This window comes from Cupressus sempervirens, chromosome 1 (genome assembly GCF_028749045.1).
Source record: "Cupressus sempervirens isolate cs-2001-9-10 chromosome 1, ASM2874904v1, whole genome shotgun sequence".
Taxonomy (NCBI): Eukaryota; Viridiplantae; Streptophyta; class Pinopsida; order Cupressales; family Cupressaceae; genus Cupressus; species Cupressus sempervirens.
In genome coordinates, this window is record NC_143118.1 from 580,039,264 (window position 1) to 580,065,441 (window position 26,178).

General features: G+C 34.1%; 1 protein-coding gene across 2 annotated transcripts in view; it reads left to right on the forward strand.

The window, feature by feature from the left end:
* LOC149578747 (3-methyl-2-oxobutanoate hydroxymethyltransferase 1, mitochondrial-like) overlaps positions 1 to 25,607 on the forward strand; it is an 83,580-nt gene extending 57,973 nt beyond the window's left edge. Inside the window, exons 5-6 of one of the 2 annotated variants that reach the window (XM_089831272.1) lie at positions 24,572 to 24,625; positions 24,733 to 25,607. In XM_089831272.1, coding sequence (XP_089687398.1) covers positions 24,572 to 24,625; positions 24,733 to 24,786 — 108 coding nt within the window. In that variant the 3' untranslated portion in view covers positions 24,787 to 25,607. The remainder of the gene's footprint in view (positions 1 to 24,571; positions 24,626 to 24,732) is intronic. The other variant, XM_089831266.1, reaches the window with a different exon arrangement.
* Positions 25,608 to 26,178: the final 571 nt, after the last annotated feature.

The window sequence follows — 26,178 nt, forward strand, 5'->3', positions numbered from 1 at the left end:
GAGAAAGAGTTTTGAAAATGTAATAAAATCATGATTTAAATATACAATTTGGAAATCAGAATCAATGATATTTTTACTAGTTTTAAAGAACATATTCTTTCAAGTCACAGTTTGTAATAAGTTAGAAACATATAATATTCTTTTACCAATTAAGGATCAACAGAAAGAGTGGGTTGATCTGAGATTCAAACACCTGAGACTCACCCAGTCGTATAGTCAAGGAAAAAGGTGAAGAGGTGAGATAAAATCTGCAATAACATGAAACAGAATTAGATGTGACATAATAATGTTTAACATTTTAAAAAGGAATAATTTAATAGCTCATGTTTGATCATGTTTATTGTATTCTCCTGCTGTCAAGTCGAGTGGTGTGATTAGAAACCAGGATGCTCAGTCGATGACAAGGTGTTCGATGTCTACTCTAGGTAGGGAGGGCCTTTCTCGTTAGAGATTGTGTGGGGATAAGTTATGGTCTGACGTTGGGTGGTTAAGCCTCTGACAATGTTTCCACTCTCCACAAGATGTCGAACGTGCATCAGATAAAGACAAGCTATGCATTCAAATGTTTGTCAGAAATAGGTATTTTACTTTTATAATGTATATTCAAGTAGAAGGTAAGATTAAATGAGTTGTATCATCATTACGGTTATTTCTTTAAATGAAAGCAACTCTTATCGTCAATATAATTGGCAACTGGTTAGATCGATTGATCTTCTAAATGAACGTGGAATATATCTAGTTGTGAAAGATAGATTTATTTGATGGATTGATATTTTAGTCTTTCATTTATATGAATAATGAATATGAGCATATCTTCTAATCTTATGTTATTGCCATAGTTAGCAATGGGAAGAAAAGAAATGATATAGTGATATTTGAAGCCCTAATTGATACAGTGGAATTTGATGCCCTAAATGATCCAATGGTAATTGGTGCCCTAATTGATACAATGGTATGTGATGCCTAAATGATATAGTAGTATTTGATGGTAATCGTCATTTGATTTTAATTTAGTGATATTAAATGGTAATCGTGATTTGATTTTGATATAGTGATATTTGATGGTAGACGTCAATTGATCCTAAGTGATATTTGTGGACTAATCTGGGTGATTGCAGAACCATCCCTACTTTGATTTTCGGTTCGAATTCCATGGTATGCAGAATTTAAATTTCCATAGTAAATTTATTGATGGTATTTTTAGATGTTATGAGTTTTTTGTTTAAGTAATTGTAACTGTTAATCTCATTCACATGAACATAACTGATATAACTATCTTCCTATGAAAATGAAGTAATAACTGTATATCTTTGATATGATAGTTGTTAATTATGACCCAGGAAAAAGTAGATGTTACAGTAACCCTTCTACAAAATCCATGGAAATTATCTGTCATTTCCATTCTGGTACCTCATTTGGGTGCAAAAGGCCAGCTGTGTAACAATGTTCTGCTTTTACTCTTTGGCATTCCAGGCATCCTGCCACAAATTCTATTATTCCCCTTTTCATTACTCTTCAAAAATATAGAGGTTTTATATCTAACAACATTTTAGTTACTCCAGGGAGTCTTAAATATGGAGCTGAATGAAATTCTTCCAAAATTATTCTTCAAAGTTCAATTTTGTTGGGTATATAAATCTTATCATGATATCTTAACAATCCGTCTTCTTCTATTCTAAATTTTGAATACCTGGGATCATGTGGGTCTCTAATGAGAGCTTGGTTGATCTCTACATAAAATTCATTATGCTCTAGATGTTGTAAAATCAGATCCTTTAATCTAAAATTTATAATAGCCATTGCGGAAATGTGTCTCTTTTTGCTTAAGGCATTTGCCAGTTTGTTTTCCTTGCCATTGATGTAATTAATGTCAAACTCCTTTGTCCTTTGTCTAGCATTAAGATTGGGTTGGGTAAAAATGTATTTTAGGCTGTGGTGGTCGGATCGAAGATCAAAAGGATTTCCAATCAAGTAATGTCTCCACATTTGGAGAGCATGTAGAATAGCTACTAATTCCAGATCATGAGGGGTGTAATTCTTCAATTTCCTAGATTCGTATGCAATCACCTGCTCATCTTGAATTAGCACACCTCGTGATCCTCCTAATGCATCAGTTATGACGACAAATTTCTTTTGTGGGTCAAGTACTCTTAATATGGGTGTTGTAGTTAACTTTTCTTTCAAACATTCAAAAGTTGATTGACATTTTTTAGTCCATACAAACTTCCTTCCCTTTCTTTGAAGCGATGTGATTGGATAAGCTATCTCGGAGAAATTTCTGACAAACTTCCTAGAGAACCCTGCCAATCCCATGAAACTTCTGGCTTCTATCACATTTTTAGGTATAGGCCATTCTTTAATTGTCTTGATTTTTGATGGATCTATAGCTATTCCCTAAGCTGATATAATGTGTCCTAAATATTGGATTTGCTTTTGATAGAAGGCGCACTTAGACAATTTTCCATATAATTTATGTTGTCTTAGCCTTTGTAAGACTTTTTCCAGATGCTTTTGATGTTCTTTCTCATTCTTCGAATAGATTAGGATGTCATCTATGAAGACCAGTACAAACTTATCTAGACAATCTTTGAATATGCTATTCATTAAATTCATGAAAGCTGTTGGAGCATTGGTTAAACTGAAGGGTAATACCGTGAACTCATAATATCCATACCTAGTTTTGGAAGCAGTTTTGTGAATATCTTCATCCTTAATACGAAGCTGGTGATATCTTGACCTCAAATCAATCTTTGAAAGTACTGTAACTTCTTTCATTTGATCAAAGAAGTCGTCAATTCTAGAAAGTGGGTATTGGTTCTTGATAGTAACCTTATTGAGCTAATCTCATAGTTCTTTCCTTCCTAACAAAAAATACTGGGGCTCTCCGTGGTGAAACAGTGGGTCAAATTAATTTCTTATTTAACATATCCTGCAATTGTATTTGCAACTCCATTAATTCTATTGTGGTCATTCGATTAGGTGCTCGAGAGATGGGTTCTGCTCCTGGTAACAAATCTATGGTAAAATCAAAGACTCGAGATGGAGGTAAATTGGGGAGTTCTTCGTGAAACACATCCTGATAATTCTTTAGATAGGGATACTTTTCTTTGAAGGATTCCTTTAATTTTTCTTTGATTTCCCCATCTTCAAAAATGTAGTCATCTCTATATGTGGTGTTTATAGGATCTCTCATATCTTCAACTCTTACTGCAAAAATCTCGCAGTGCTTTCTTCCACATTTCTTGAGTTGCATGGCGGATATTTGCTTTGATTTAATTTCATGTTTAATCCCTTTAATGCTTGCAGGTTTGCCTTGGTCATCCAAACAATCTACAATTTTAGCAAGACAATCAACCTTGGCCTTATGCTTACTGAGCCAATTGACGCCTATAATAATATCGTAAGACCCAAGAGGTGCTACATACAAATTCAATTCAATGGAGAAATTTGGAAAATCAACCCGAGCCTCAAACAGACACTGCTCTACCTTAGCCCTTGATTGGTTTGCATACTCGACTGTTTATGGTTTTGCTATAAAACTAGAGCTTTTTGAAAATCTACTTAATACTTTAGGCAATATAAAACATTCAGAAGCTCCAGTATCAATTAAAATAGAAACGGTGTTCCTGTAGATCTTATTCAAAGTTTCGATCGGGCCTATCTATTGTTCTGCTTGTTTATTGTCAAGGGTTGCATGAATCCTTTGCTTATAAATATGTTGCTGTTGTGGAAGGGGTGGTCGGTGCGGCTCATTGGTGTTGGTCTTGATAGGGCATTTATTAGTATAATGATCTCCTCCACAATTGAAACATCTTGAAGGTGACCCCTTCTTTTCACTGCCCTTATTATTCTCACTTCTATTGATATTACTTTTAAAATCCTTGATTCCATTCCCTTTTGATTCTAGTTTGTTAAATTTATAATCCTTAAACTATTTCTTCTAAGATCCAATATCTGTATTTTTTGTATTCCAGTTTGTTTTTCTTTTATTATCCCGGATGGAGTCATATCTTTTGGTTTTATATTCCTGTCGGACAACTTTCTCTAAAGCTTCTTCCATGGTTCGAGGAGTGAGAACATCAACTGCTCCTATTCTATTATTCAGACCCATGATGATTTTCGTCACTTTTAAATTCCTATCTTGTTGGTATGGTGATACATACTTCAGTAATTGGGTAAATTTCTCTCAGTACTTGTGTACAGTCATATCTCTTTGCTTAAGATTTTGGAAATCTAGCAACTTTTGGACATAAAAGTTTTGGAGCAACCAATGGTTCTTAAAAATGGTTACAAATTTTTTCCATGTAATCTCAGTGGTTTTAATGTTTAGCTCAACCTTGGTGTTTCCCCACCATGTAGCAGCTTCTCCAGTAAAGTGATATATTCCCTAAACTGCTTTTGAGGTTTCTGAAAAGTTCCTAATTTCAAAGTACTATTCCATTTTGGTTAACCAGGTCTTTGCATCCTCTCCAGATTTAGAACCAACAAATTTGGGTGGTTTGATCTTCTTAATATCTGCAAACAGATCATTCACTATTTCTTGTTTCTTTTTTTTTTCAATTTGAGTGGGTGAAGCTTGTGAGGTTTTCTTGTTGTGTTCAGAGACTTCTGTCTCCGTTCTAGGAGGAGGCAAGGATTGCATTTCCTCTTGGTTTTGCCCCATCTGGGCTGCCCTTTCATTTATTCATTTTTCCATATTATCCAACTTTAGTTGCGTTTCTTGCAAAATCTGAAGTAATAAATCAGTGGATGATTGTGTTATTTTCATGAACCATGTCATGACCTGCAACGTTCTCATCGCTGCTTTTTTTGTTTGTTTGCTAGTTTAACCTAGAAATTACAAAATTCTAATGTCAATTTATTGTATACATATATATATATATATATATATATATATATATATATATATATATATATATATATATATATATATATATTTTAAGTATACCTACAACAAATTTAAAGAGTTTGCGAGTGGATATAACACGTGAATATACCAATTTATTTAATCAACATTAATACTTTTGTTGTTGTATTTATAGCAGCCTTTATTTACAAAAATTTCCTCTTCTGAGGATGTTTACATTATGGAATCTAAATTTTGCTTCTCAACATTCAGTTCTAATTCAGATTTGTACATATCCCACACCATCCAAGATCTATGAAAGTGCATAAGAGAATTGCCCAGACGAGTGTTCTAGTTTTGAATTAGTTTGTTTCTATATGTTGCTTTACTACTAGGAGTCCACTTGACTCTTTCCTTCTTCATTCGTTGCAAAGCCTGTTTCAGGGTTTCATTGTCTTGAGGCATGGAACAACAAGTGTAGTCGAAATTTGGCATGTTCTTAATTAAGTACAAGAAGACGAGATGTCATGCCTTCTTGTGAGGTGTTTTACGTACTCGCATCCTATACATTTATTTTAGGAATTTTCAGGCTTACTAGAAAGTGGTGTGCCCTAGGATCTGATACCATTTGTAACAAATGGATTTTCATAACAAAATAAAGGTAATCTAGAAAGAGTTTTCCTCAACTAATTATTGAATAATATACATTGAATTTCTTTTCATAAGACATTAATTGCTTTTAACTACTAGTAGCTGAGATAGCAAAGCTCAACTGAAAATAACTCTAACAATGATCAACTGAAATAACTGTAATAACGATTAACTGAAAATAACAATGATAACATTCAACTAAAATAACTGTGACAATGATTAATTGAAATAACTATAATTACGATTAACTAAAAATAACTATGATAACGTTCAACTGAAATAACTGTAATAACGATCAACTGATATAATTGAAGTGACGATTTACTATCTTTCCTTACATACATGTAAAGTAAAAATGCATAACATGAAATAAAAAGAACATATGAGAGTATTTGGTGAGTCTTTAATTGGTTGTGCAAGCCTCGACTTTCGGTAAAAGGAGAAGCATTGACTTCGGCTTAACTTCCCAACTTCGGACCCATATTTATCCCCACACAATCTATTGAATAGAAAGGCCCTCCCTACCCTAGGATCAGGCTTGGGATACTTTTAGTCCAACCACTTGAGCATTCCGGTGTTTAGAATGTCCGTACAGTTATGGATGGACATGTTTGAATAACTGGCTCTATTGACATCAAGTGATCATAGACGAAAAACATGCCTTTAACGACCTTGGCCAAGGTTTTCTAATGGATTCAATGACCTGATCACCACCGCTCGACTTGACCACAGGGGAACAATAGTATAAACAGGCATGAGCTATTAAATGAAATTAATTTAAAATTGTTATGTTATCTCTGACTTTTATTTCCATGTTATTGCAGATTCATCTCACCTCTTCACTTTTTCCATGGCTATATAGCCAGTGAGTCCCAGGTACTCGAATCTTAGAGCAAATGGCTTTGTCTGTTGATCCTCCATTGATATAAAAATATTATACGTTTCGAGCTCATCACAATTTGTGATTCTAAGAAATGTAATCTTTCAGACTTGCAGAATAAATATCATTTGATTCTGACTTTGAATGGTATAAATAAAATATGATATCATGTCATGGATACTTGGCTTTTATTTATCATAAACAGCTTTGTCCTAGAGAGGGTCTAACCGATGATATTTAAGCAAAGATGATTTGCACCATAATCTCAAACTGTATCTTACTGCTATAATAATCAGAATGTAGTCATTTCTCATAATAAAACACATTGCAATACTTGGAATATGGACAACCACATAACCTGGTAAAATCGGGAAATAAAATGGAGTCTTGCTGTATGCTATCAATCAGCCCAGTCTTCACGGAAGAAATCTTTAAGCTTGATCCCAGTGTGATTATCAATCACGTCTTCAACAAATTATCAATATAAAAGGCAAATCGTGGAAGGAATATGCAATGAATATCAAGTGGTAATTTGCAGAGATATCGTGTGATATCTGCGTCGGGTGATATGGAAAGAAGTCGAGTGCTATAAAAAAGAAGTCGGGTGGTATGAAAAGGAAGTTGGGTGATATGTTTTTGCTCTCCGTCTCTCTCTTGGCTTCATAATATAAGAAGGTATCGAAGTCTCTTTGGCTTCCAAGAAGCCGTAACTCATAAAGAAGAGAGTTGTCTCGTGGTTGCCAATAAAATATGCCAAATGTTCAATTTGGTTTTTAACAAGAAAAATGAATAAATATGGAAAAAGATTTGAAGGTTATAAATCAAGGATAATTATGATTTATATCTATCTACTTGCACATAGATATACTTACAAGGTGGCATCATATTTTTTATAAAAATAATATTATGGTGTCACTTTATTCCTATATCTATGTGCACATACATAGGTATACATTATAATGATGTGGTGGGAAAATCAATCAAAAACCATTTGAGGTATGCATTATTTTTAATTAAAAATAATTAATGTTTTTTCAAAATGTTTATTTAATAGCCCATGCAGGTTCATCGATTGTATCTTGTTGTTCAAGTCACTAGGTCCTTACCAAGGCAATTAAAGGTCATACCTATCAATTTGATAATTGGAGTAAGCTAGTATCCCATTCGGTTGATCCCGTTTAGCAATGCTTCTCCCCTTCATCTTCTCCTGCAATCACCTGTGCAATATTTTCACGAAAATAACAAGTTCCACAATAATTTCAAAATAACATTTAATATAGATAAAGAATTTAATTATTAACCATAATTCCAAATTCAAGCAACTGTTAATCATCGCATGACAATTAATAGATAACGACCATCTTCATTAAACAGTTAACATAATGAATACAATGGATATATTTAACCATCCTCTTCACATGATTATGAAAGAAAATCCATTCAATCTAAAGACTATAAATAAATTTAAAATTAGGTCAAAATTTGGGATGTAACACTTGTGTTACTATGAATAAAACATAAGGAGCAAGTTATTCCATTTATGTCAATACTTTATTATTATCGAGTCCATTGACCTTTTATTTTTGGCCTTTGAATTTACAAATCAAGAACATAACTTATGCCACCACCTTTCAAGTCACCTTGTGCGTAACTCTTCTTGACGCTTTGTAACTTCAAAAACAAGTATAGCTGGAGAAAGACACAATGTAGCATTTAAAAGCTCTGCAATTCTTCTCTTCTATAACAACCAACAAATTCTAGCAGTAACAAGAATCGAATTATCTTCCATTGAGGAGTCAATCAAGGCCCACTACAACATGATGTCTACAATGATCACGATTAGACACACCTTGCATTTCAGGCTGCCAGGTCATACATCTCCCATTTTTTTCCTTACAATTTCTTATGTTTACGAACAATTTATTTGACTGGAAGATTTTAATGTAATTGGAATGCTCTAGATGTATTAGAACCCAAGAATGTAGGGTCTCTAAGTCTTGATTTAGCTTTTTGGTCTAACAGAAAATATGATTAGAAACGAATGAAATAAAACTGATTATAGTCGGTTTAAGCAAGAATGCAAATGCATGTTATTTAATTCATCTTAAGAACGTGAATAGATCAGAAGAAAACTCAAAACTATACACTCTTATACAAAGGTATAAGATAATATGCCTCTGAGATAAGATGAGGTACTTTTACAGTGAGTTGGTAATCCTATTGCATGTGATAAGACTTTATCGTCCTTATAGGCCAAGTTTGGGTAGAGAATTTGTGACTGTGATAAACAGAATTGATCAAGATTGATGGACAGCTACACCCGTGATCATCAAGAATGACCTGATATAGTTGAGATGAAGGTGTATGCTGATAGCAAGGACTGTAGGAATGTACTTGCAAGTCCAGAAGTAAAAATCAGTAACAAACCAAGCATTAAACGATAATATAAGCTACTTAAATAAAAAACCAAGTCAACTCATGGTGGGGAATGGGGTATAATCTTGTTTGTCAAGTCAAGCGATGGGTGATTGGGTACAATACTACAAAGTGCCCATGTAAATCCCTGGGGCTAGGGTAGGTTAGTGGAAAACTTGCTGTTGTGATCACTAGAGGTTAGGATAGCTTGTAGTCAGATGGATAGGTTGATGGGAAGGACTCCATAGTCTAGCCAATTGTATAGTTGACACTCATAACACTAGAATGCTCAGGTGGCAGAACAAGTTGGTGTCTCATGCCTATTTCCGCATAGGGTGGGGCCGTTCTGGTTAAGAATGAGAGGGGATACATATGGTCCATGGTTGGGAGGTTAAGCCTATGACAATGCTTGTCCTGTCCACTACATGCGAAAACTTGCACAAGATAGATTGGGTCTGCTTATCTTAATTTGGTGCAATTTGAACTTAGCTGGTATTTGCATTCCCCTTCTAGTCTTATTTCAATTTCAGCCATCCATATATATATATATGCAGTAACATTTACTTATTTCATTATATGAAATGGTAGTTTAATGCTTCAGTTAGATATAATTTAGTCATCTTGTGTAAATTATTTGGTTAATTCTAACTTTTAAGTGATAGTTAAGGCTTATCATGAGAATGCAGTTAATCAGTTATAATCGTTGAACCCTTAGTCATGTGAGTAGGAAGCTAATATACTTTATTTGTTAAAATAAAAAGCATTGCAGGAATATGAAATTTTCAGTTGTTACAAAAGTTTGTTAATCGAGGATTTGGATTGTAACCGCATATGCACTCATCGTGAGGGCTCTCGGAAAGCTTGATGCTGAATGCGTTGATTTTTGACTTGTATCAATGACAACTTATACATATCTCAGCTCTTGTATCTACACCTCTTGGAAACAATGGAAAATATTAGGGATGGAAGTCATATGTTGCAGATTATATATTATATATAATGAAGGCAAACAGAATGAAAGAAAGAGAAAAAAGCCAAAATACATGTTTACAGATGAGCATCATAGGTTAAAAAAGACTCAAAAGGTACATCCAACTATACTAGCAATAGGAAGGCACTTAAATTATTGAAGAACTTGAGTAATGGCAGAAACACAATCAATACAGAAATTTAAACACAAACTCCCTTAGTTATTGTGAGTACATTGTCAAAACTATATCAGTGTGACCCATGAGATAATTTTTAGCACAATCTCATTCTTTTATGGCACCAAATTGTTGGTCTGTTGAGCTATCAACTGCTGTGAATTTACCAATTCAGAGACTAATGATGAACTTGGGGAAGTGGCTATGGTGGATAAAACGACATAGCACAATCCACTTTAGTTTAGTCTTGTCCATTTCCATAACATGATCTTGGAATCCGAGAAATGCTGTCCACTAATCAGACCATGCCTTCAAAAAATTATGGATGAATGCTGGTGTATTTTCAAGATGATTTTCATGACTCTGTAGACAAATGACGTTGAATAGCATAAATTTTTTCTCACTTTCCGATGGCAATACATACTTGATTGTAGCCAAGTTTCATCTGTAAAAGAATAAATTTTGTTACTGAGAGTAACCTCAATAATACCATTTGTAGGGGAATGCTCTAACACACCTTCTTTACCTGTAAACTATGCATCCTCTTAACTTGTCAGAGCTTTTGTGTGGCTGAAATCACTGAGGGACATACCCACTGTTACTTGTTGATGATATTCTGTAAAATTCCTGCTCAACTTCTGTTCATTTTGTAAGGCCTGCAGTCCATAGATTTGATGCAAGGGATGGCTCAATCCTCTTTTTCTCTTTTTGACAACAATACTGATCATTTATTAAAGCTTTTAGAACACCTATCATTCCAATATCCTCCAATAGTTATCATGTCCAGTACAACTCCAGAATTGGTAGTATTCGCTTTCTATATGTCAATGTAAGCATCAGACTACTGACTGATATTTTGAGGTATAATTTCTGCAACTGGCCTATCTATTTCCTTGACTTTAGGGTACTGCGATTGGATGGGCACTCGATGCTTATCAATTTTTGACCTAAAAGGCTTTTAATAATTAAAACTACAAAATCTTATTTGTACTAAGGGCTTTTGTCCAAACAAAACTTTGGCCTAAAACCTATTTGGCCTCCAAGGCAAGTCTATTATATGAAATGATATTCGTATAATTTTACTTCTTGTTTAACATCTCTGATGACTCTAAAAGTACAGATGCCTCAATTGCTTCAACTATCCAAGATGCAATTTTAGTTGCCAGGCATTCTGTTGCTTGTCCTCGAATTGTATTTCCTTCTAAACATTCCTTTTAAAGTCCTAGTTGGTGGACTGTTATTTTACTTCTATATGGTACCAAGTCAGGGTATTGATGACAAAATGCTTGCAAAAAAGATATAATTATTCTTGGTACTTTGACAGCAAGGCCAATGTGTTCGTTCCTTCCACGGCAACTTCGCTTTCACTTCACTTTCACTTTCACTTGCAATAACGAGAAGGTACTATTAACTATGTGGTGAGCCTTTGATAAGTGATTTTTGTATGCCTGACCCATGAGTGACCCTCTTATCAATGATTTTAAAGAATTAAGTAATGCAATATTTCAATTCTTCCAGAGCCTCATGAAATTCTCCAGTTCGAATTTTGAATTTTCTGATTGGACACTTTTATTTCTTTCCTCACTTTACATGAACTTGATTTTCTTCATTTGCTTGATGGGTCATTTGTCTTTCTTTTCCTTGTTGATGTCTGTCTTTGTACAATGGCATGTTCATCTTTATAACATGTACATTTGATGCATTGACAGCCTGAAGTCCTTTTCCTAGTCCATCAGGCACAGTGAGAACTATGTTCAGGTGTTTGGATATCCACAAAAAGCTGTGCAATTTTTTTATCTTCAATATTTTGTCACAGTACAGAAGTCATGTTCCTCATGCTCCCATTTTCTGTTACCTTTCTAATTGAAATTGATTAGTCTTTCATCAAGTGGTCTATCAATCCACATGAATTGTGTAAGTGAATATCTTCTTGATCTTTCCATGGTCACTCTAAATTTTGGTGATTTTCGATGTCTCCTATATCAGTTTCTACATATGTCATATCAATGATGTCCTGCTGGATTCAATGTGTGTCAACTTTTTAAATGGAAAACGATGTGTACAAAACTCTTGTTTCATAGCATTCTCATATCCAAGATTCTAAACTGATGTTCAATAATTAAAACACAAAAATCCATGTTCGCAGTCTTTTCAAAGTTTAGATTCAAATTCTATCATTTTTAGCCCGTTCTTTTTACAATGTTTTTGTTCTCTTTCATAGCTAACATAAGCATTCAATAAACACTGTAGCATCTTATCTTGTAATAGTTATATGGATTTGTTTCTACACAATGTTGAAAAGAAACGAACTTGTCCAATAGCACTGCTATGCTACAACGCGCTCCTCACACATGCAGCACATACAAGCAACTAACTAACGATGGGATGGTAATGAAGATTATATTCTTCTTGTTTACCCGCACACCATACCAAGTAGTCAGATTTGTTATACTCTCTAGCTTATTCCTGCACTTGGTTTCCTACCACATTCCCTTCTGTGCTTACACTTGCCATCTTTGCATTTCATCAATTGGCTTATTTTCCATACTTGAATCTTTTCCACATTGCTTTTTGTGATCCTTTTTTTGGTCATTGATAAGACTTTGTGACCTTGCACTTTTCTTCCAGAATTATCCTATAATATTTTTGCGAGGACTCAAGTAGTGTTTATAGTATATTCTCTCTTTTTAAATAAAAATTAAAAAGTTATTTGCTGCTCTTATATAGATATTGATGTTTGAGAAGAAAGGAGGGAGGGGAAAAGAGAGGGGGTTATTTCTAGCTTAAATTTTTGTCATAAGGTGGGACCTTTTCTCAGGACTAACTGCAGTGTAATCTTTTTCATCCTTCTGCTTTGTTCCATCCATCAGAAGATATGAGAATTTTGCAATTTTGTTCAAACTCCAAGCATAGGAATCTTATTTAAGGTATTATTCCTACTTGCTAAAAGGTGCCTGCATTTGCAGTTCAACCTAACAATCCAGAAGACACTGTAGTATCTCCTTCAGAATTTTTTAAAACAAATATGAATTATATTTCAAATACCTTATGTTATGGCTACATCATAATTACAAAATAGAAAACTTTTCGTTGCTTATTGACAAGGACCATTGAGTGAAGGTGTCTGGCTATGTTGCAAGAGTTCACTGCATTTGCAGTTCTACTTAGCAACCCAGAAGACACTGTAGTCCCTTCTTTGCGGTTGGTAGGAGCAATTGTGAACTATGTTTAAAACACCTGATACTATGATTACAAGATAGAAAACATATATAACTAACAAACAAAGACCATGCAGTGAAGTGACAAGAGTTATGGGCTTACAAAATACACACATATGGCAGAGAGATAGGATTACAAAACACTTTAACAGTGGGGCAAACATCGTTTTGACAATCATGATAGTTTATTCAAGTCATTTTAGGTGACCAGTGTTGAGAATGTTAGTCTCATAGTAAATTGAAGAAAATATAGTATATGATAATATTGTATAATTGATAAATAAATCTATTATGAAGGGTTGATTATTTATATATATATAAACTGTCATAAAATAATATTATTAATGCAAACTAACCGATCATTGTATCGGTGGAAACCTGTTAACAACACCTTGTATTGAATGCAGATTATCTTCGATTATAATTGGTATGTATTGTGTGACATTACCACCGATTACATTGAACATGTATCGGGTGAGTTGCAAATCATATCGGGTGTGTTAGTAATGATGTTAGTTATGAAGCGGTGCTATTTCAAGCACTATAGATATGTATTGAGGCATGACCCTACCACCTAGGTTCATGCCCCTACGTGATCATGTTTCAACACACACACACATATATATATCTGTGTGCATTTCAAACTGCAAGATCATATCAATAAAAAAGGCATATAGATCTCAGTCTGGAAATCAGAACAGTATAAATATATTGAATAAATTAAATCTGCATCACCATTGTATAAGGAAGATCTGCACACATAAATTAAGAGTTATTATTATCAGTAAAAGATATACATTAGAAGAAATACAATTTAGTTACTCTCCACCAACAACGATCAATTAAACTTTACATGGTATCAGAGCCAAATTGGTAGAGAGACTGCTAATATAAATTTCTAAAATAAAAGTGACATCATGACAAACAATGTTAGAGTGGAGGATAGACCTGAAGGAGCAGAAAATTTCTTCTCATGGAAAATTTGAATTATAACATTTCTCAAAGAGTTGGAACTAGAATCATTCATTGGGATAGACATCTCAATACTTGAAGATGAGGCAGAAAAAGCAACTTGGAAAAGGTGAAATAACAAAGCGAGAAAGATCATTGTTGATTCAGGAAAAGATAATATTCTCCCTTCCATTTCAAACCTCAAGAAAGCATTTGAAGTATTTAAAACAATTCAAGACACATTTGAGATCAACAACTCAAGTAAATTGCTTACATTAAAAAATCAACTTATGGATATAAAAATGAATAAAGGAGACTCAATCTAATCCTACTTTGGAAGAATTTCCGAAATGAAAAACTCAACTATCTTCTATTGGAAACAAAGTAGAGGATTATCCATAATAGCACTTAGAGGATTACCTATATCTTGGGAAGCATTCATCCAGGTTGTCAGTAGACCATCAATACCAATTTTTAATCAACTTAAAAATGATTGCACCTCAAAAGAATCTAGACTAATTTTTAGAGGGATCATTTCAAATCAAGAGGGAGAAAATCAAGCTCTTTTTTCAGTCTCTAATAAAAAAGGGAAGAAGAGAAAACTCAAAAGAAAGAAAAATGATAAAATAAAAGGAAATAATAATTACAAAAGAAATGATTTCTCTAAAGTTCAATGTTATAAGTGTGAGAAATTCGGACATACCTTAAGAAATTGTCTAGAAAGGGAGAAAATTCTAGCTTCCTTAGCTGAAACAAAAAAGGATGAAAATTTGTTATTCTACTAAGCTCTATCAATTGAGAGATGAAATCCTATGAAAATGTGTGGATAATAGACAGTGGTGCTTCCCGCCACATAACAGGATTTAGATATAAGTTTGAAACTTTTGGAAATTATCTCATTGAAGGAGTCACCCTTGGAGATAACTCCACCTATCCAAATAAATGAATTGGGACTTGTTCTATACAACTAAGAACTAAGGTTACTCTAAAATTGAAAGATGTTCTTTTTGTACCAGGCATAAAAATAAATCTAGTATCCATCTCTAGACTTGTCGATGAAGGGTATCAAGTCACCTTTAATGAAGACAAAGTGTTGTACTGGCCTAAATAACTAATCTCAAGAATGCTATCACCATAGGGACTAGAGATGGAACCTTATATAAATTACGTAACGTTCAAAAGAAAGCCCTAAGTCACGAAGTGACAAATCCTAATGAAATATGGCATAGAAGGCTCAGACATATTGGATTCAATACACTACCAAATGTAGAAAAAATCACCACTGGAACACCTAACTTAAATTCAAACCATATAGGCACTTGTAAAGGATGTGCTCTAGGAAAGAATATCAAAAGACCTTTTCCTCCTAGCGAACACAAGTCTAAATTAGTTCTGGAACTAGTCCACACTGATTTATGTGGACCTATGTCAACACTTTCTCTAGGAGGAATCTCATACTATATAATCTTTATTGATGATTTTTCTAGGAAAACATGGACCTATTTTCTGAAGGTCAAAGAATCAAATGAGGTTCTATTAAAATTTAAAGAATTTAAAGCAATTGTGGAAAATCAAACATCAAAAAGAATAAGAACTCTAAGATCAAACAATGGGGGTGAATATACCTCTGAAAATTCCAAAGACTTATGCACCCCTATTGGGATTAAGAGGGAGAATACTGTACCTTGTAATCCTCAACAGAATGGGGTAGTAGAAAGAAAAAATTAGAACCATTGTTGAAGCAACTAAAGCCATGCTTCATGATCAAGATTTACAATTCTCATTCTGGGTGGAGGCCACTAATACTGTTGTATATATTGAAAACAAATGCCCACACTCAATCCTAGAAAGCATAACTCCTAAAGAAGTATTTATAGGAATTAAACTTGACCTAAGTCATCTCAGAATATTTGGTTGCCCCGTTTACATTTACATACCTAAAGAAAAGAGAACCAAGTTAGAACTATCCGGAAAGAAATGAATATTCGTTGGAAACATTGAGAACTCCAAAGGGTATAGAGTCTATGTACCTAGGCAGAGATCTGTTGAAATCAGCAGAGATGCCAAATTTGAAGAAAATACTGCTTTGAAATTGTCAACAAGTACAGAAGATGAGCCCATCACAAAATTAGATGAAAATTTGCAAATTTAAAATTAGAGGGAGAACATATCAGAAGAGAATGAACCATTACTAGATACAGAAAATAAAGACATCTCTAATATCAAGAAAAGGCCATTATGGGCAAGGAAAATGATTGAAGAAAATGATGTTCAGCTAGATGAAATTTTCAGGTAGAGCAAGAAAACCAAAAATAAATCTTGTTACACTGCACTAATAACTGAGCTTACTAAATTTGAACCATCAACTATTGAAGAAGCCCTAAATTGTCAAGCTTGGAAAGATGCTATGGTTAAAGAATATCAATCCATAATACAAAATGATGATTGAGATATTGTACCTAGGCCAAAAGAAAAATCAGTTGTTTCATCAAAATGGTTATAGAAAATCAAATACACTTCAGATGACAGTATTGAAAAACATAAAGCAAGATTTGTTGCTCGAGGTTTTTCCCAGAAGGAAGGTATTGATTATGAGGAAACCTTTTCTTTGGTTGCTCGATACACTTCTGTAAGAACAATTATTGCAATTGTAGTATCCAAAAGATGGAAGATATATCAAATGGATGTCAAGACCGCATTCCTGAATGGTGTCATTAATGAATAAGTATATATTGAATAACCTAAAGGTTTTGTTATAAAAGATAAGAATCTATATGTATGTAAACTCAAAAAAGATCTCTTTGGTCTCAAACAAGCACCTCGAGCTTGGTATGAAAGGATAGATAGCTACCTCACCAAACTAGGATACTCAAAGAATGAAGCTGATCCTAACGTATATTATAAAATATCTAATGGTGACATGTTAATACTTGTTTTATAAGTTGATGATCTATTAATAACAGGTGAAGATCATTTAATTGAAAGATGCAAACAAGATCTTATAGCTGAATTTGAAATGAAGGATCTAGGCCCACTACACTAGTTTTTGGGTCTAGAAGTATGTCAAAATAAAGATCATATTTTTCTAAATCAAGGGAAGTACACTCAAGACATCCTGGCTAGATTTGGGATGATGGCTAGCAAACCTCTAGCAACTCCGATGGAAACAAATCTACACAAGCTAAAAGAAGCTATGAATTCAGAGTCTATTTACCCCACTCTCTACAAACAGATCATTGGATCACTTATGTATCTAGTAAATACTAGGCATGATATCTGCTATGCCACCAATATTCTATGTCATTTTATGTGTGAACCAATGAAGATTCATTTGATGGCTGCGAAACATATCTTGAGATATCTACATGGCACTATTGGTCTTGGTTTGAAATACAAAAATGTTGAGATTAAACTTGAAGGATTTACTGATTCTGATTGGCCCAGTTGTTCCATAAATCGCAAGAGTACTGCAAGGTGTTGATTTAGTCTTGGATCAGGAATGATATCCTGGTTCAGTAGAAAACATCCAACAGTTGCCTCAAGTTCCATTGAAGCTAAATATGACAGCCTCCATGGGAGCTCGTGAAGCAGTATGGTTGAGAAAGCTATAATTTGGACTCTTTGAAAAGCAACTAAGTCCTACAGTGATTCATTGTGATAATCAAAGTTGCATCAAACTTTCTGCTAATCCTATCTTCCACAATTGATCAAAGCACATCGAGACTCCTTACCATTACATAAGAGACATGGTTGACAGAAATGTTATCAAGCTGATTTGCATCAGCACTAATGAGCAAGATGCTGACATTTTCACCTAGCCTCTTGCAAGGTTGAAAATAGAGTACTTCAGAGCTAAACTTGGTATGACAAATTTATATATATTCATGAATAATTGAAAATTATATTGTTTGCAAACTTGTGTTATCAAAGGTGACGATCTTTCATATGTGAAAGGTCACTATTGTAAGGTGACGACCTTATCAATAGTTGATCTATCTCCTAACACCAAAAGCGTTGGAGCAAAGTGTATTTATTGTTCTTCAGGCTAGATTTTGTTGGACACCATGAAAATCAATTGTTATGGTTCTTCGGGTTGGATTTCGCCGGACACCATAACTTGATAGACCACACTCAAAGTGGTGTTTAATTTTTTATTATATCTTCTTCAAGTCCCTCCTTGCTAAAGGAGTGTTGAGAATGTTAGCCTCATAGTAAATTGAAGAAAATATAATATATGATAATATTATATAATTGATAAATAAATCTATTATGAAAGGTTGATTATAATACATACATACATACATACATACATACATACATACATACATACATACATACATATATATATATATATATATATATATATATATCATAAAATTATATTATTAATGCAAAGTAACCAATTATTGTATCGGTGGAAATTTGTTAACAACATCTTGTATCGAATGCAGATTATCTTCGATTATAATTGGTATGTATTGTGTGACATTACCACTGATTACATTGGATATCTAAGTTGCACGAGTACCTTCCCCCCCCTCCACACCCAAGAAAGCTCGAACCAGTTTGAAGTTCAAGTCTAGCTCAAACTTGGTTCGACTAGGGTGTGTTTTTTGCACTGCGGGTTCAACTGGGTTTGAACTAGGATCGAACCCGAGTGAACCAACTCCAAATTTTCGAACCCAGTTCGAGCTTGTGGAAAATTGGGCCTCGCAAACGGTTGGAAAAGTGTTTTTTGGGCAAGATTTAATTGTTTTTTTGGTGTCCATAAAACCCAAAAGTTGTTATGAATTGCTTTTGTGGCCTTTCATTGTCATTTTATGTTTCTAAACAGGTTATTTTGTCTTAAGGGAGAGTACATAATTTTTTGAACAAGCATCTAGTTGTGCAAGGAGTTTGAAGATTGATTTGTTGGTGTTCTTCAAGTGTTTGTGCATTATTCATATACATTTGCAGGCTTGTAATGGCTAGAAAAGGTAAGATCTTATTCCATTTGCTATTGTTTTGGTTCTAGTTTTTTCATTTCTCTTTCAATCTTCATATGATCTTTTCCATTTTTCCAAAATTTGTCATTTTCTTGCATATAAATTATGAACATGTATCTATTTTCTTGCTATAGGGAAAGGAATGGCATCTACCTCTTCATTAATAGGCAATACTAAACAAAGAATGGAACCCAACTATGATTCTCCTCTGTGGAAGTGTGTAGACATTATAGAACCCCTTCTAGGAGGTGGTGCATTTTGTCAAAGATGTTGGGGTTCTTGTGTAGAAAGAAATAGTTCTTATTATCGTGTGGTAGGTCATTTATGTGGTTACACTGGAAGAGGAGTCAAGAAATGCCTTGGCAAAAAAGGTGCCCCTATACCAAATGAAACTGTGTTAAAATATATTGAAGAGAATGAGGCAACAGAAGAGAGAGAAGGATGTAGGGCAAAGTAAAAGTAAAAGAGCAAAGGGAATGCAGCCCCCCGAGATGTTATAGTACAAGACCACCCCTTCTTTTGTACCACAGTGGACACTGACACTAAATCTGTACCCCTTGTACACAAAAGAAAGGGACCACTAGAAGCTGCTTTTCAAAATAAGAGTCAGGAGATTGCTGACATTAAGGTGGGAAGATGCCTGTATGCAAATGGGTTGTCCTTTAATGTTGTCCGCTCTCCATTTTGGAAGGACATATTGAGGGGTGCCAACGAAGCTCCAAGAGGGTATTGTGGCCTCGGTTATGGGAAAGTGTGCACCACCTTGTTGGATGAAGAGTTCCAATAGATTGAAGATCAATTGAAGCCCATACAGGACTCATGGGTTGAGATAGGGGTGACAATTGTTTCAGATGGCCGGAAGGATTCCAGGAACCGTCCCTTGATCAATGTCCTCGTGGTGTCCCCTAAGGGACAATCTTTACGAAAGTGGTGGATTGTGACGGTAAAGTAAAAGATGGGTCATTTATTGCTGATATCCTAATTGAGGCCATTGAACAAGTGGGTTGAAAAAATGTTGTCCAAGTCATAACGAGCAACGCAAATAATTGTAGAGCAGCTAGTTTGTTGGTTGAATCACGATATCAACATATCTTTTGGACACCTTGTGCAGTCCATTCACTCAATCTAATGCTACAAAAGATTGGGAACCAAATTGAGTGGAATAAAACAATGTATGAAGAGGCTGAGGACATCCAAATGTTTGTCACAAATCACCACATAGCTCAATCTTTTTTTAGAAACCACTCAAACTTGGAGCTATTGAAGGTAAATGAACTTGAACTCAAGTTAGTAATTTAATTTTTTATATTTGACAATTTCTGATTTTTCATATTCTACTTGTGCAATGTGTATACTTTTCTAAAATATGTATCTAATAGTTGTTTTTTGCTCTAATTTATGTCATAGGTTATTGAGACCCATTTTGTGTCACATATAATCGTCTTAAGACAACTTGTGTAAGTGAAAGATGCACTTCAAAGTATGGTAATCAGCCACGATTGGGGTGTATGGAAGCAAAAGAACATTGAAAGGGCAAACAAAATAGAGGATAGGCTATTGGCTGAGTCATGGTGGGAACGTGTGGAATATCTCCTTATGATCATTGAACCCATTATGAGTCTGCTTAGGTACACTGACATGGATAGGCCTTGCCTTAGAGAGATCTATGATGACATAGAATTAATGCTTGAGAAGATCAAGCAAGTTATAAATGAGGAGCGAGATCTGCAAGAGACCTTTTTCAAACAAGTGCAAAAATTATTTTTGACAGATGGAACAAAATGACCACTCCATTACATTTGCTTGCCTATGCCTTGACCCCCAAATACTATAGCTAACAATATTGTAGTCTACTAGGAAGGTAGCCACCATATAGAGAGATGGAAGTGTCTAACGGGTACTAGACAACATTTAGAATAATATTTCCCGATGATGATATGAGAGATATAATCATTGATGAGTTCATAGAGTTTGTCAATGCTAGAGGTCTAAGTAACGATGCTCTTCGTCATCAGTTCAAGAAGGATGCTCATGGTTGGTGGTACCTCTATGGCCAAAAATTCCAAATATTGCAACCCCTTGCAATCAAAGTTATATCACAAGTAAGTTTTATTTTAAGATAATTAGCTCACTTTATCTTCAAAAGAATCATGGCTAGAAAGTGATTTTAATTTTTTTATAAGATTGAATTAATTCTTTTTTAATTGCTTACCATATGTTGTCTTCATAGGTTGCTAGTTCTTCTGCATCAATTAAAAATTGGAGCACCTATTCTTTCATCCACTCGGCGAAGCATAATAGGTTGCAATAAAAAAAAAAAGAGAACCTAGTATTTGTGCATAACAACTTGTGCTTTCTTTCGCACAAGAGTCGAGAATACAAATAAGGGGAGGTCAAGAAGTGGGATGTAGGTGCAGAGATTGTGGATTTGGATGCTTCCACTGCTCAGGTTACAATTGATGATTTTGATGACTTTGATGTCAATACCATTGTTGCTTCTTCTGCTAATCCCATTGGCCTTAGCGCAAGTAATACCGGAGAAGAAGAAGATGAAGAAGAAGATGAAGATTGAAGAACTTAGAACTAAGAATATTAATAGATTTTCATTCCAGTAGTTAAAAAATGAACGTGAAACAATGATACTTGAACTTGATATTTTAAATGTTTTGAATCTTTGATGTTGAAGTTGATTGAACTTTGTTACTATATGATGGTATGATCACTATGATAACAAGTTTAACTGTTTATGTTGTTTTAAAGTTTTGTTGTTTAAATGTGTTTATGCTACTATGCTACATTCTAATTTTAACTCATGCTTCATAAAAATGTGTGTGTATATATATATAAATATAAAATAACATGTGTTTGTACTAACGAACCGAAACCCCTTTTCAAAATTTTGACAAACTTGCGAACCGGTTATCGAACTTCGAACTTGGAACCGAACACGAACCAGCAACTTAGTTGGATATGTATTGGGTGAGTTGCAAATCATATCAAGGTGTGTTAGTAATGACGTTTGTTATGAAGCGGTGCTATTTCAAGCACTATAGATATGTATTGAGGCCTGACCACATAGGGTCATGCCCCTACGTGATCATGTTTCAATACATACATAGATATGTGTGTGTGTGTGTGTGTGTGCGCATTTCAAACTGCAAGATCATATCAATAAAAAAGGCATATAGATCTTAGTCTGGAAATCAGAACAGTAAAAATATATTGAATAAATTAAATCTGCATCAGCATTGTATAAGGAAGATATGCACACATAAATTAAGAGTTATTATTATCAGTAAAAGATATACATAAGAAGAAATACAATTTAGTTAGTCTCCACCAACAATGATCAATTAAACTTTACAACCAGATGATGATGCTCAATCTCCTAATTTATTGCAACCTCACATGCTTTATCTATTTCAATTTCCATTCTTGTTGAATTAGCTGGTGCATATGTGATATGTTAAGCTTACCTACCTTTCTTACAACTTAGATATTCTAATTTACTTTACTAAGCATAATGCAAAGATGATTTATCTGTTTCAATATGTAAGCTAATTGGCTGGTGGTACAAGGCAAGAATTTAGAGATATACGTGAAATTTCAAAAAAGTGCATTCTGAAGTGCTTCAGAAATTTTCAGAAACCAAAAAATGTAACATTTCAAATTTTTACGACTTTGTGCAATGAAAGCTTTTCAGTTAGCATCAGTATTCCAGATTTTAATATAAATATAGGATATTGAAAATTTGTATTTGTAGAGGTGGAATTGTGTCGAAGCCTCTCTATTGATGGGTGCCTTGTTTAAATGTTCATATGAGTATTTTCTCTGCAGATTTTGGCTTACGTTATTTCGACAAAGCATGCTTATGTGCTTTCAAGAATATAAGGATGGGCTCCCACTGTGTACTTGTCATAGGGGAAAAATCTGCAAGACTCAAACAAACTATCAGTAGTGCTGATCAAATCAAAATACTAAACTAACAAATATATTCAACCCTACAAGGAAAAGAAATGAAAGTGTAATTATCAGAAATAAAATACAATCAAAAGAATGCATGCAAACCGATAAATCCTTCAAACCTCTGTTGCTTCTCTTTGTTCATATGAAATGTTCACTCAGCTGTGATTTCGGCAGCACTTAGACTCTGAGCTCCAAGAAATGTGATAAAAGATATGATTCCAAATGATATAAAAACTGATAGAGGTTTGATACTCGATTGATTGAAAACCTACATAAGTTTGATATTGAATTGAGAAAGAGGGGGAGTGGGTGGTGAGGGGAGAGAAATGATGGTTGCTTAAAACTTTTGGTTAAACTGGGCCATCAAGATTAATCAAAGAATATCAAGATCAACGGATAAGAAGAGATAAGACTGAAGAAGATTTTGGTAAGTTTCTCATTTAACTGAAAAACTGAAGATGTTTTCAATTTTTGGAAAAATAAAGTTTCAAAAAATTGAAAATGGAATTTTTTTTTTCTGATTTTAAAGAATGTATGATTTTTAGAAAAAGTGATTTTTTAATTGTGAGGATTTTTTAATTTTTAAATTGATATTTCCTCATAACTTTTTTTGTTCAGATTTTTTCAGATTTAATTGAATTAAAAATTCAATTAAATTAGAAAGATAAAATTAATTGAAATAGAATGGAAATTGATAGAAATTGAAATTGAATGGAAATTGGGAGGAATTAAGATGAAATTGATTAGAAGTTAAATTAAATTTGGAATTTAATTTAATGAAGATGACTAAATTAGCAAACTTAAATTATTAATGATAATTACTTAAATTATGGGATTTTAGAAATTGATTTTAATTAATCAATAAAGATTAACTAATTAAAGGCAGTTAATTAAATAAACTTAATTATTTAATTAATTTATGGGAAATGATTAAGTGATGCAAAGATTCAATTTTTAGAGGAAATAAGATGATTAATTAATGATTAAAGAACCATTAATTGATCGTAGAATAATCAGTCAATTAAATGCATACTCACTGGTATGTCTATTTTTGGGTGTCTACAGTACTTTCATGATCTTTCAATGTGTATAAATGTGCCTTCTCATTGCGAGACAAATTTAAATCCCTAAATATCTAATTAGGGTTATTTTTCTTGTAAAAGCATTTTCTCTCTGTTTATTATCAAATAAATTTTTTTGTAGGCCCAAGCAAAGAAGACAAAGCTTGCCATTTTGTTTCTGCATGAAGCAGAAAGTTAACAATATGGCTAATGGCGTGGTAAATGCATTGGAAATGGATATGAGCAAGAAATGAGAAGAATTGAGAAGAACAACTGTACCCTTGCTAATGAAACTGTTAAGAAATTGATCAGTTTATTGCACACAACCTAGATTGTGTTTGGCTTTAAGCCTACTGAATGATAGCCACATCCTATATGTTCCACCATGTTCCTTTCTTAAATATGTTCCAACAAATTCACTCTCATATGTAAAGTTGGAATTCCTCCTTGCAGGTCTTGGTGTATCACGATTTGCTGCAGATGATGCAACACCCACATCATGCTCTGGTGAGTTTGCAATATCCTCCCTATTCAAGCTAGAGCATTAAAATCAGTTCAGTTTGTTTTGTATTTTACCTCATCCATGTTTGTAATAATGGCAATTTTTCTTACAGATAAAGAGGAAATTACAACAAAAAAGTCAATATATTCATCCTATATTATCTTGATACGCTGTGTTTTCTCTTTCAAGGTTACTCCCAAATTCTGTAAGCATTATGGAAATATAGGAGCCGCTATCAATGAAGCTCTGTCAAAGTACAGAGAGGAGGTGGTCTCCAAGAAATTTCCATCTGCTGCTCATACTCCATATACAATCAATCAGCCTGATTTGGAGGGTTTTATTACTGAGCTTCGTAGGAGAGGATTGAACAACGCAGCCACTGCAGCTGCTGCAGCTTCTGAGAATGATAATAATGATCCCCCAATTGCCACTCTTCCAGACTGATATAGAATGGTCGACTCGTTGATTAGTACTGTTTGTAAATATGAAACAAAGCAGCATAGGAGAACAATTTAATGACACAGCTTTTTAGAATAAGAGCACAGTTGTTACAGCCTCTTAGAATAAGAGTGCAGTTAGAGATTCATACACGTGTATTTGCTTATATGAAAATCAAAGAGGGGAACTTGTGCCTTTTATTACATTGCCAAGTCAAGTTAGGAGGCTAGATCTTCGTAGGAGTTTTCTGTCTTAAGGTGCTAATCTCACTACTTACCTGATGACACCAATAATAATTATGCCTGGGTATTAAGTGACAAGACAGCAAGATACGTTCACTACCACAAGCACCCACACACAGTCATATCTCAGATTCTTGACTCGCTATATTTGCTGAAACAGTTACAGAGCAGAGCTGGAGGTTTTATCTACTCTAGTTGGCCTTAGAGCATGATGCTTACGATAAAGGATACAGATAGAAATTGTTTGATCCATTGGTGTTTCCATTGGGAAGCGGTCTACTATTTAATGAAGGTGGCCTTTTAATTAGACTGGATTAGTTGATGCATTTGTGATATGAAAATCATCTTTTCTGGCATGATCTTAAGATAACTGAGGAAGATATTTCGTTTTTGTTTCTGTCTTAAGGTGCTAATCTCACTACTTACCTGATGACACCAATAATAATTATGCCTGGGTATTAAGTGACAAGACAGCAAGATACGTTCACTACCACAAGCACCCACACACAGTCATATCTCAGATTCTTGACTCGCTATATTTGCTGAAACAGTTACAGAGCAGAGCTGGAGGTTTTATCTACTCTAGTTGGCCTTAAAGCATGATGCTTACGACAAAGGATACAGATAGAAATTGTTTGATCCATTGGTGTTTCCATTGGGAAGCGGTCTACTATTTAATGAAGGTGGCCTTTTAATTAGACTGGATTAGTTGATGCATTTGTGATATGAAAATCATCTTTTCTGGCATGATCTTAAGATAACTGAGGAAGATATTTCGTTTTTGTGTGGATTCATGGATGAAATAGCAGCATCGTTTTGGAAGGGGTCTTTTTACCCTGGTATACAGCAATCCTGATTAGGCACAAGATATGGCCATG